Source organism: Gastrolobium bilobum, unplaced genomic scaffold, assembly GCF_033153095.1.
Source record: "Gastrolobium bilobum isolate Gb01-03AN ecotype WA unplaced genomic scaffold, APGP_CSIRO_Gbil_v1 utg23917, whole genome shotgun sequence".
In the NCBI taxonomy this organism is placed as follows: Eukaryota; Viridiplantae; Streptophyta; class Magnoliopsida; order Fabales; family Fabaceae; genus Gastrolobium; species Gastrolobium bilobum.
This window is the reverse complement of record NW_026896024.1, coordinates 96,275-109,816: the sequence shown is the minus strand read 5'-3', so window position 1 is coordinate 109,816 and position 13,542 is coordinate 96,275. Positions and strand designations below refer to the sequence as shown.

Sequence of the window (13,542 nt, the reverse complement as noted above, 5' to 3'; positions counted from 1 at the left end):
CTAGAAGACAAGACTCTAATTGACACTTTCTGTTTGTAATATTAGTTTTAAGTCTTAGGAGATTGGAAGTTAAGGCTCTGATTGATTACTGTTTTTAAAAACAATTTTTTAGTTTTCAGAACAAAAAAACTCGTTTGGTAAGGCTTGTTTTGTAAAAAAAAAATTAAAAATTGTAACTACTTTTTTGTTTTTAGAATCAAATTTAGAGAACTTGTCTGAGTTGTTTTTGTTTTCTGTTTTGATTTTTAACTTTAAAACAAAAAAACATAGAAAACAACTGTTTTCATAATTATTCTACAAAACAGTTTTAAAAACAAAAAAATCAAAACACAATCAAACATGCCCTAAGTTTATTGAGCTATAACTCTCAAAAACACTAATAGAATGATGTTAGAAACAAAGATACATGTGTGAGAAGTGAACAAAATTCATTTAGAAACCAATTGGATTGAAACTATTTCTCCACATGTGACCAGGCTGTGCAACAGTGCAAGCCTTTTTCCCCAGGTTAGAGTTTTTGCTTGTGTCTCCTACTCCTGGCTAAGTATTTTAATTCCTTTATCTGATTATGGCACGAGCAGATGAAATGTACAACTCTCCTTGTGTCCGGAAATGCATATCTTTCTTGGTTTGGTTAGTACCTTATCTCGTGCTACTTGTCCATGTGCGAAAAAGTATCTCATTATTATATTAAAAAAATTCAACGATAAATTTTTCATCGTCATCGTCAATGGATACCAAACCCTTGCTAACATGACCCTATATCCCTAATCGTAGTATCTTCCAATTTTTCTGTTTGTCATTAGCCATGGCAATGTCAATTATATAGATTTAGAATGCCTTAATTTAATACAAACACGCCAAAATCATTATAACGTACCAATCTCAGCAGACATCAATAATATATAGATTACTTCCCTTGCGGAAGCGAAACTAAACTTAAAAAAGGCAACCTTTTTACATATTCCGGCCTCCACAAAGACTAACCCTTTCTTCCTCTTTCCCAAAAATAATAATAATAATAATAAATGAATATATCATTTTATGGAATTATATCTAAACAATATGCTATTTACAGAATTTCAACTCTCCCTAGTTAATAGCAGTAAGAGGAACTCTGGAATCTCTTACAGATTGAGTGGCTTCATATGCCCCAATATGTTTAACATCTCCATTTGCTTGTTTTGGAGATTTTGCATCCCAGAATGATCTCAGTAATTCCTCAAATGATGGGGTTCTTAGTTCTTCTATGGATGAAACGCTAGGTAAGTTGAAGAGTCTCTTTCTTGGTGTTGAACAAGATGGTTCGTCAACCTGTGTGTCAATTAGCAATTAAACAACATTAAGAAATTAGAATCCAGTAACCAATGAATATTGTCACGGCTGAACAGGTGAGGACTGTGTATACAGAAGTCTCCTACTTACCATGTATTCATTGAGTAGACATTTCCCTGCATTTTCAGTTATCTCTACAATTCTGTGGTAATGACCACCCTTCAATTCTCTCAAATCCCCACAGCATGGGATAATCATAGAATTCAGATTCCCACAAGCTTCATGATCAAGTTGCAACGAATCTGCAAGTGTTTTAACTTGTCAGTTGGCATTTATGGTATGACCTACCAAGGCAATAATGATACATAGGTATAACACTAAATACTAACGGTCAACGGATGAGTTAATATCTTTGTTTGCTATTCCTGCATCTTCAAGTGTAGTTGACACAGCATTTGAGAATCGGGCTCGTAGAGCTTGATTAGCTTCCATTCCTCCCCTAGACATAAAACAATTGAAAAAAAGGTTAACAAAATGTATTGTCTTTTGACAGTTTCGATCTTAATAAGGAATACAAAACCTACATAACAATAGTATCCACAGAAGCAGCATTTCTCTTCTCTAAACTGAGCAAGGACTCTTGAGCATTTTTCCATTGTTGTGAACCTACTTTTGCTTTGTTGAGGCTGCAGTTGTTTGTTCAGAATAGGACTCAGTAAACAGGATAGAATATACTGGAGACAAAAGTGTGCGTTGTCCAAGCACATACATACCAGATTTGAAGAACTTCCACAAGGTCATTCTTTCCGGATTCTACAGCAGAAGTATCCTCATGATAGTTGGATTCTGTTTTTTCCATGTGAACTCTCCATTCTGCCTTGACAGAAGAAGTTGAATCCTGCATGGTTAATGCTTCTTGCCGAAGTTTACTGGTTCTACAGTTTGCACTTTCTCGAAGATCATTAACTGCCATTTGTACCTAATAAGTACGAAAAGAATGTTAAGTTCAGGTACTCATGGAAGATACTATAGGTATACTTAGCATGTTTAAAAGCAACAGCTACCAGTTTTTTCTTTCTAGCATTTGAACTTGCTAGCATTTCTGCCACTTTCTCTAGTAATTGCTTTTCTTCATAAGCAGTACACTCCTACACAGTAAATAATGAGAAGCAAAGTTAAAAAATGAAAACGAGTATAAAAATTTCAGATCATGATTTATGTATTTGTCAGAAAAGGCACTGCATTCACCTCAAACTTGTTTTCAAGTTCACACAATTTCTGATCATTGACAAATTGTGCTTCTTCCACAATTTGGGTCAGACTTGATGCGTGTCTGTCTATAGTCTCAAAGAAGTTCACCGTTATTTTAGATACTGCACGTGTAGTTTCCACTGCTCTGGCATGTGCCTGCATGCAATAGCAAAAAAATCAGCATCTCTATCTCAGAAGTTTGGTCAACAAACTAAAAATCACAGACCTCTCGTTGTTGATGAGCGTAAGCAGTTAAATTGGCCTCTTGCTTGTGGAGATTACTTTGAAGATCATTTAGTAACGAATCAGCTTCTAAAGCGATTCCTTTAAAAAGCTGAAGCACATAAATTAAGTTAAAACACACAAGAAAGCTTGAGTAGAATCGACTTTAATGGTAATTAACCACTTACATCCTCCAAGGCAGATGAATGCTTAGCTACTTCAGATTTCAAGTCTTCATAAGTTAGCTGGTTATTTACTTTAAGCTCCTCAGCTAAATTATCCAAAGCTTTAATGCCAGAACCATACATGTTTTTCAACTTTCCAACCCTTACTCGAAGGGCTTCAGTAGCCTTCAAAAACATACCAAAAAGGAAGTTGGTAAATCTGAAAATTGAAGTTTAACTAACAAACATAATAGCCTCCTTTGGAAACCCACCTCTGCTTTTGTTGATACGAAAGACTGCATATCTTCCTCCATGTCCTTCAGTTGCTGTTCTTGATGCATTACGGATGCTGAAACTGTCTTGTGCAAAACTTCAAGTTGTTGAGCTAACTGAGACTGGAATTTCTGGATAAGTATTCTATTTCCTTCTTCAATTTTATCCTTGCGCTCTAATGTTGATTTATGGGCAATCATATCCCTGATGTCAGAGGCATGCACTTCTCCAATTGATACGCAACAAGAAAAATTACTAGTGTTATACTAACCAATTTTAGAAAACAGGTTTGACACATCTGATGCAGCATTCTCGAGCTCTGTCCGTAGTTCAATTGCACGCTCCACAAGTTCTTTCTCTGGAAAAGACATAAAAATATTGTTGAAAATAAAAGATATGAAGTGTTGTGCAAAAATATTTTCAACCAACCCTAAATACTATTACTGCAGGCATGTGACGAGTAAAAATTCTCAATCAACCTAAAAAAAAAAGTAACGAATATTCTAAAGGGAATACACAAACAGTAAGATTACACATGACTAACCAGATTTTAGGAGATTTGATATCAAAAATTCCTTTTCCTTAATTGTTGCATTTGCTTGTTTGTGCCTTTCCTCAAGATCAAACAGTGACTGCTCAGTTTCTTCTAGACTTTTCTGAGAATACAGATGCCAGAAGTACGTTTAATTCTTTTACAGATCAGAAGTTCAGAACAAAAGAATGAAGCAGTTACGTACAGCCACTTTTACCTCAGTTTTGTCAAGTTTAACACTTAATTCAGCAGTCAAAAGTTGCTGAGAATTGTAGAGCTCTTGAAGCTCCATCAGTTGCTACATACATACCACGGAACGTCCTTGTTACAATAGCTAAGCAATCATCATAACTATAGGGAAATAATTAATGACGGGATATACCTTATCCTTAGTCTCTGCTTCTAGTTCCACGCGTTCTATCTTTTCAGCCATGGCCTAGAGAACATAGTAAAAGTTTAGGATTAGCAATGTTTCCAAAATCATAACAATATTTCCAATTCATATCAAAACACTTATAAGGAAACCTTCTTCTCTGCTTCTTCATGAAGGTAGCGATCCCGTGGTATATAGATTCCATTCTTCTCTCTTGCAGCATACACCTCTGCGTAACATAAATAAAAAGTGCTACTTTTCAGCAGTGAACCATCAAAGGTGGAGAAAGAGAGAAAGAAGTTTATCAACATACCCTTCTCTCTCTATTTGGAGAAACAGAGCATGGAGGAGAAAAACAAAGTTACAGAAACTACATCAATATGGGAACAGTCAACTACCTTGCTTTAGTCTGTCAATTTCAGAATACAAATCCTTAATCATTGCAGATTTCATCATTTTCTGATTAATCTGAAAAAATGACCAACTTCAAACTATTAAATATGTTCCGCTGCCTGATAAAAAGAGCAAAAGATTGAGCAAGGAAGAAGGAGCAACTATAAAAGTCACCTCTGGTTTGTTCTTGATATTTTTGGCACGGTGTGCGTAGTCCAAGGTACTAAGGGTTTCTTCCAGACAGTGAATTGAAGGTGATACTGTGGCAATAATGCATGTCTTGGTTTTACCACCCAAGGAATCCCTCAACAGTCTGGTTAATTTGCTATCCCTGATATATTAAGAGATATCTTAATAATAAAATTATTCTCCAGATTTGAAAGCAAACCAAAAAATGTCATTGAGAATTGACTAAATAAGTTGCAGCTACTCATACCTATATGGAACATGACCTGAGTGCTCAACTAGAGCATTAATCACTCGACCAAGTGTAAGCAAGCTTTTATTTATCTCCCCAGCCTCCCTTGCTCTACCCTGCAAGCATTTTTCTTCTTAGTGAAGCTCCAAAGTTATGAATTTTTTATTAACGCCAGCAGTGAAAAAGATTAAAAAGACAAGGGTCAAGGGATAATTCAAATTTAGAAATATAGTCAAGGGATTAACACTAATTTTTATAAAATACCAATATTCTTATAGCCGGACTGAATTAGTAATCTTCCATATCGTATGCCAAAACATGCTGGTTTTCATATTATTCCAAACTACACCATTTAATTACAAGTACCAACTGAAATCTGGCATAATCATTTGATACCTCTCTTGCACCAGAACGTGAAATATTCTCAGAGCCTGCGAGGTCCACAAGATTTAGCTTCCCACACTTAATCATTTCTTCACCCTCTGGAGTACACTCCTTAATATGAATTGTGATAGAAAATATGGAGTGAGAACGGCTGCTCTGTTTATTGAGAAGAGTCTCCGCCGTACGCCTTTTTGCAGAACCTTGTTCCAATATCTTGTAAATTTCATTTGCAGTGCAAACTATCTCTTCTTCTAAACCTCTGACAAAAACACCTCCTTTCCCATCCTCCATTAGAGCAATAGGTTTCTTAGACTTATCATCTACAAATTTTGAAGTCTCCTCAGGGGCCAAAAGATCTGTAATTTCCTCATTGTAAAGCTCTAAAAATGTTACTTTCATGCTATACTCAGCACTCTGAGCTTCTAATATATCAAAAATCTGTTTCACAGCTCTTGGGATGACACCAGCATCACTTGGAAACTCACCATTCTACAGAATCAAGGATAGAAAGAAATGGATTTGAATACAAAGCAATGAGAAAATAAAATAAAGAGTAAGGCAAGTGAAATGAATAACCTTCTTTCTTGCGCCTCCTTCCATTGTGTATGTTTTCCCCGTTCCTGTCTGTCCATATGCAAAAATGGTGCAGTTATAGCCCTCAAGCACTTCATACACAATAGGAGACACAGCCTGGTCGTACAGTTCTTTCTGTTGAGAGGTAGGACCAAACACCTAGGCCAAAAATAAACCAAAATCAGGATAATTGCATGGGACAATTTTATCTGAATAACAGAAAACAAGTAAGGTCTTCTTTATTCATGATTACGATAGATAGAGAGTGAGGTAAGGCGTAAGAGAGTTGGTTCAAAATGTCATAATTAAAAAAGTTCAAATTCGATATTCCATTCTTGAATATTACTATCTTCTGGAAATCTGAATGCAGAATCAATAAATATCTCTATCCTAAGTTGAGTCATCACATGTAAAAGTTATTCAATTAACAAGAATAATTTCTTCGATTTTCCAGATGGCACAGAATGAAAACATGACCATATAATTGGATTCATTTTAACACACAATTCCACAATTAAAAAAAAAAAGCATAAAACCTTGTCAAATGCAAAGGTTCTATCGATCTGCTTGTTGGCTATATTCTGGACAGCTAAAACTTCCCTCCTTCCCTCGTTACACGAAATCACAACAGGCGTATGCACCCTCATTTCATCTTCACTCAATGGCCTACAAAAAAAAACAAATAAACAAACACGAAACCAATCATCAATTTTCCGAGTCGTAAACAAACTCGATCATCAACTCACCGAGTTAGAGTGACTCATATCACTCACCTGCACCGAACCAGGACCTGCACATTGACGCCTTTGTCTTTGTCGTACTTGTTATGATTACTGGAATTAGAATCCGCAGATCGCAGATCTCGCGCTGGCTTATCGCTCGAGCGTGGAGTCTGCGACGGCGATAGTGGCACCAATCCTCCTCCTCTCCTCTGCTGATTCTCCATTGAACTACACAGCACTTCCAATCTCAACAACCTTCTAAATCAGTTCAAACCTCACACAGCGAAACCTGATCAAATAAAAACTTCTCTCATAAGCTTTTCTTCTTTTTTTCAGATACGGATTCCGGTGCGATCCGCATGTTCGTGATGGAAGAGTGAACGTGAGATGCGAAGAAGAACAATGAAATGGTGCATCGATGTGTGTAGATCGAGAATGAAGAAGAATCGGTTACCTACGAAATTGAAATCGGAACTTACAGTGTGCGTTGCCGGCCTTCAAATGAGGTTCTAGTGTGTTCTGTTGGAACGGAATTTCACGTGAGAAATCGTCAAGTCAAAGACTACACTACACTGCACAACCAATTGCTTTAAGATATTTCTTTATTTATTCTTAATGATTATTAATGTATATATCTAATTATCTAGAAAGCGAGAAAGAGAGAGAACGTGTGGTGGATGAAGAAAGGGGAATGAGGAAGTGTCTCTTTTGGGAGCTGGAAGAAAAAAACCGGTGATTATGCAATTAGACATTAGACAGAAAAAAAAAAAAGAGAGAGAGAGAGAGAGATGGCAAATTGAATTTGAAGGCCGTTACGGCGCGTTTGAAAATTAATAGACGGCAATTGACCATGAAGGGTGAGATAACGGCGTTTGTTTGTGACGTTTCTCTTATTATCCGACCGTTATAAAGTAGACAAGCTGCGTCAATAAAAAATAAAACATCTTTTTTATTTGAAATTTTTTGAAACCTAATCAAACAGCAACTCCCCCCTCTCTCTCTCTCTCTCTCTATATATATATATATATATATATATAAACTTTTATAAGAGTTATGTTGTAGGAAAAGTGATTGTGTAATGTTATAGAGATTCGTTTTGCGTGCCATAATTTTGTTTTTGTTTTTTCAAAAAGTGTGAACCCCACAAAATGTTGTGTGTGTAGGAAAAATTTTCGTGTCATGTGAATAATAAATGCAAATCTCATATATATATATATATATATATATATATATATATATATATATATATATATGACTTTAATGTTTCTAAAATGAATGTAGATAAGTTATTTACATTCGCTCTCAAAACGACTTCGTTTGGGATTGAAAAATTTAAAAGTTATAATGAAAAAGACTATTATAACTCTGAAATAAATTATAATTATAAAAATACTTTGATTTTTGCCTCAAAACAACGTCGTTTTGGGCTCGCAATAGATAAATTATCTATGTAGAAAAAGCGAAACTTATATATATATATATATATATATATATATATATATATATATCACTTCAACTCTAATTATTTTTAGCTGTTGATTGATTAGGCAATAGAATAGAATGACTTTTAGTTTCTTAGTCACTTTTTTAGAAGTAGGTACGTCTTGCGCTTATTGCGTGGTATTATTTATAATTAAAAGAAGAGGATCATTCCTTCACCAAAAAAAACAAGGTGAGGGTTCCTATTATGATTAAAAAATGCTGCCATCTATAACACGCCGAAGGACCCACTGCAAATTTTATTGCTTAAAAGATAATTACTTTGGGGATTTGTCAATTGTTTTTTATTTTATTTTTTTTGGCTTGTTGATTAGTCTCTAACAAATGGATTTTTTTCCCTTTTCGTAAATAGTTTGGTTTTCGGATTAAGGGTTTTAATGGAAAATATGATGTCCTATTTAAGCATATATCTCTTGCTTAACCACAATTTTCGGCTGCTTCCTTACTTAACATTTGAATCATTCCCCAAATTAAAGCAATTTGTCCCGAGATTCACTGGACTTGAGATTGAGCATAATTAAGAGATACTATTATTGTTCAAACCTTCTTTGCTCTTGTGCTTTCTATAGGAAACATATATAAAAGTATGCAAAGTTGGTGCTTAATTGGGATGGAAAAACTATATTATAAAGTTATTTTTTTCGATTAAATATGTTAGAGAAAGAGGCTAGATAAAAGGGAGTAGAAGTTTGGTGGTTCACAAAAGAAAGACAGAGTGGGGTTTAGCATGGTGGTCTACTGGTTAAGTAACCCCACTTGATAAAGATTGAGGCACATGCCGGTTGGTTTTGATGATTCCATCTTCCTTTCCTTTTTCTTCTTTTTTCTTTCTTACGTGGCTTCTAATTTTGATGCTTGACAGCATCCTATGACCATTAATATATTTTGAACTTATATGGAATTTTAAATAATTTTACAAGTAACTAGTTATTTAGTTTACATGTGACTGAGTTGCTTTGTATCCCACGGCATTTCTCTACCTTTTTTCTTTATTTTATTTTATTTTATTTTTTGAGTTTCTTAAGGTATCCTTCAATCGACAGTCGAAGACTAATCTTTTCAAGGCATAGGAATCACCGAAATGAGTTTTACCTCTATAAATAAAGACCATTCCATACGCACGATCAGGATCGAACCCCTATCAATAAAGTCTTTTCCATACGCACGATCAGGGATCGAACCTCTATCAGCATGCTTAAGAAATTCAGTCATCTACCAACTGCACCAAGCTTTGTTGGTAAACCATTTCTACCTTGCTTTCTTTAGCATGTTATACCATTATTATTGTTTTATTTTGCCTCATTAATAGGGGTGTTCAAAATGTCCAAAAGAACCAAACCGATCCATAACCAAACTGCTCCACATTTTAAAAATCGGTTATTTTTAAAAATTGATTTCATATGAAACTGTATTTTAATATATAAACTTGTTATTTACCAAATCACAAAAATAATTGGTTATCCATAACCAAACTGCTCAACAATTAAAGAACAAATAAGTATTATCTTTTATCATGCCTATTATATCAGTCAATTGACTCAAACTTCCAAACAATAAACTAGCAAAAAAAATTAAGCAGCTCAAGTAGAAAACATTTATTTAAAAAAAAAATTACATATAAATCAAAAGGTCGCATCCTAAGAAAGCACTTCTTATGTAACGTAACAACTTTATTTCCCAAAAAAAAAATAACCACATACAGGCCTCCGACAAAACTTATAACTTGACAAAGCGAAAGCTTTGAAATGACAAAGATGAAGTTAAAAAATCATAACAAAAAGGGCAACGAAATTAATCAATTGGCGTAACGTGTCTGAGAGCGCCGTTAAAAGGATAACTCACAATGGATTTACTTATTTGTCTTTAATTATAGAGTAGTTTGGTTATGGATAACCAATTATTTTTATGGTTTAGTAAATAACCAATTTATAAAAATAAAATACAGTTTCATATGAAACCGATTTTTAAAAATAACAAATTTTTAAAATGTGGAGCAGTTTGGTTATTGATTGGTTTAGTTCTTTTGGATATTTTGAACACCCCTACCTGTAACACCCCGTATGCATCCGGATTTTTTATCATATTACGGTATTAAGCGCAGCTCAATTAAATGCGGAAGCTAACTTTTTCTTTTCAATTATGACGTCATTCTCAATTACCAAGTTGATTACTTAATCTTTTTAAAAACATTGTCTGTATGTAAATTGCAAATAGACAGCTATCTACACTGAATAACCTCATTATATAAATAGGTGAGTATCTAAGTCACAGATCTATAACACGTAGTCCGGACCATATCTTGATACAATTATACAACTCAATGCTAAATAAAACATAGTCAATCAACGTGGCATGGACAACCCACATGCTCACCAAATAAGGCAACAAAGCCCCAAAATAGTCTCAACAACAACATCATAATAATAACATAAAGCATAACAGCACCCAAGCACATCATCATGATCAGCATATAACTAACTCAGCTCCGACCTCGTGCCGCCCGAGGTCTCAATCCCCGAGTTACCTGAACCTGAAATATGTGCCCCAAACGTGGGGTGAGATCTCTAAACAGAAATCTCAGTAAGACAAGGGGTCCTCAATGATTTCTCCACCCCAAGCTCACTTACATGTGCAATATAAGTTCAAAAGCTGGAATATAATATAAGTTCCAAAATCAGTGCAATGCAGCAGAATAATCATGTCAAGTGTGTCAACTATTCTACTGGCCAGAGAAATGCGGGACTTACATACGTCTATTGCCTATATTCAGTGCAAGTACTACTTACACTACCCACAGAATCACTTATGGCATGTCTACTACATACACAGGCTTACCGTCTAGGTGGAACAACACATGCATATTATAAGCACAGCATTTCAAAATCAATACATAAAAACACATCATGCGTATAAACCATCCCCTCATGGGGTATGGTGGAACCAACAATGGCTAACCGAGGACGCGAAAGCTTACCTCTAAGCAATCAATCCAATACAAGGTCCACACAAGCTCAAAGTCCACAAACAACAGAATCACAATCTGTTTTAGACCAGCAATATCATCAATAACCATACTCTACAAGTATATGATATGAAGACAACGTTTTCCTTTTACGTTTCATGTCTTTAGGCTTCTCACAAAGCCATAAGCCCTTAATCACTTAGATTCTGACTTAGTTAATTAATACAGAGGTTCAACCTAACAAATCTAGGGTCCACAAGTCCCAAATACAGTTCTGTATGAACAGAACAGTCACTGTCTCGAAATTCCCAGAATATTCGGATATTTGTCGGGGACATATTCGGATATCCATATCCGGATATCACAAGTCCCATATTCGGATATCAATATCTGGATATTTCGCGACAGAATGCAGTTTCTGCATTTCGCGAGATATCACTCCCAATGTTCCATTTTTAATCCATTTCAACGTCCAAGCGTGCATTTTTATAGACAGATAGGTTCATGTTCAGGTTGGTTACCTATTCAACTCATTAACATGCCAAGACTCTACTTTTATTAGAGAAAACTCATGATCAAGATTCAACAACTTACCCCAAGCTCCAAAACAGAGATGAATGATGCTCTTGGAGTTCACAAGTCAGCTCCAAGGTGCTGACTCCAAGGGTACACGAAAATGACACTCAAGCAAGGTCCTTTCTTCACAAAAATTGCTTTTTGGAGCATCAACTATCATGAAAATGACTTCTACACTGACTCAATCATAAGAACAACCCTCAACTCACAACACAGCCACTGTCTGCACAGAAATGGGGAGCCTTTCCCCCTCACCAAGGTTGCTCTCAAGTGTATACTAGTTTAGAGATGAAGAAATCAAGAAAAAAGAGGTAACTTGGAGAGTTTTTTATGCAAGGGAGGCCATGGAAGAAGGTGGCAGCAGATCCTTCAGAAACTACACGTAGGAGGCACAAGAATCTGACCTAGAAGTGTGTGTCATGCCCTTATATAGTCCACTTATGCCTTAATCACACTGTATTAGCATTAATAGCTACGCTTAATATTTTAATCTCAAACATAGGATTCTGAACCTAGCCATTTTTCTAAGATTTTTCATATTTTTATTTTATTTTTCGCAGTACCTTTCCGGTAGGCGCTTTAACATAGCCAGTATCAGTTCTGACATCAGTTCTCATTATTTTGACTCCAAACTTGTTGTACAAGTCCTATATATTATTCTAGTAATATATACACACTTTTCATAATTTTCCGGGATACTTCATCGGTATGCATTTATACCGTGAGGCAAAACCGGTATCTGCACTTTTCATCAGAAAAACGACTTTCAGCATTATTAATTACTTACCATAATTATTTAAGCCTTCTCATAATTATTAGGGTCAATTATGGAATTATTTCATTAATCTCATAATTAATTAATTAAATTCCTAACTTAACGGTGCAGGTTCTTACACTACCCATATCTTCCTCCATCAGTTCAAATGAAACTCTTAGTAACATAAATCTTGAGAGAACGAAGAGCAAATCTTTTTATAATTTTAAAATAATTCAACTGTTCTTCTACCAATCACTCACAAAACAACGTGAAATAATTTCTATAAGAATCATTTCATCCGGAGAGTTCCAAAACAATGAAGATTCTTGCAAGAAATAGCTGGTCAACTACCTATAACCGGGAGAAACAAATGACTACTTATAAAAATAGCACAATCCATCAAAAATCGATTTGAAATTTGTTAAAAAAACCGGTTTTGAACTTGATAACAGGTTTATGGTTCATAACCGATTTTGATTTAAAATCGATTTTGAATTAAAACCGGTTTTAAATCAAAACCGATTTAAAACCGGTTTTAAATCAAAACCGGTTATAAACCATAAACCGGTTTTGGAACCAGTTTCAAACCGTTTTAGAAAAATAAAAACCGATTTTAAAAGAAAAAAAACGGTTCGATTTGAAAACCAAACCGTTTAAAACCGGTTCGGTTCGGTTTTTGTTAAAACTGGTTATGAACCACTCCATGCACACCCCTACTCATTAATGTAGGGATGATAATGGTATTTTCCATATCTGAATTGTATTCATATTTTGGAGTCAATCTAAAATGTGGAAAATTAATTATAAAGTGTATGAAATTTAAAATAGGAAAAGCAAGTTTTAAAACAGAAAGAAACTTTGTTAAGATCAAGAACCAAAGTTAAGATCCCTTGTCACACCAACGCACAAAACACACAACACACACAAATATATATATATATATATATATATATATATATATATATATATATAGAGGGTAGGATATTCTAACAACTAAGTAGGGTTACTACCATGTTACTACCAATCAATCTCACCGTTAATTGGCTATTTTGATCCGACGATCCTGATTTGATCAATATAAAGCCCTTCTCTCTTCCTTTCTCTCTCCCCCCTTCTTTCTCTTGCCTTCTCTCTAGTCTCTACCGCCGTCGCCGCTCCCCATAGCTG

General features: G+C 35.0%; 1 protein-coding gene across 1 annotated transcript; it reads right to left on the bottom strand.

Annotated features, from left to right (window-relative positions):
* Positions 1 to 873: 873 nt before the first annotated feature.
* On the bottom strand, positions 874 to 7,155 carry LOC133297356 (kinesin-like protein KIN-5D). Its single transcript, XM_061496479.1, has 23 exons — positions 7,060 to 7,155; positions 6,632 to 6,869; positions 6,395 to 6,524; positions 5,862 to 6,017; positions 5,298 to 5,774; positions 4,920 to 5,017; positions 4,658 to 4,814; positions 4,489 to 4,558; positions 4,243 to 4,319; positions 4,100 to 4,153; positions 3,935 to 4,015; positions 3,730 to 3,841; positions 3,457 to 3,543; positions 3,185 to 3,360; positions 2,937 to 3,098; positions 2,753 to 2,860; positions 2,524 to 2,682; positions 2,340 to 2,423; positions 2,049 to 2,254; positions 1,860 to 1,961; positions 1,665 to 1,774; positions 1,426 to 1,577; positions 874 to 1,314 (listed from the first exon to the last, which is right to left on the bottom strand). Exons 2-23 carry the CDS (start codon positions 6,802 to 6,804, stop codon positions 1,093 to 1,095), a joined length of 3,153 nt encoding a protein of 1,050 aa, XP_061352463.1. The 5' UTR covers positions 6,805 to 6,869; positions 7,060 to 7,155; the 3' UTR covers positions 874 to 1,092.
* Positions 7,156 to 13,542: the final 6,387 nt, after the last annotated feature.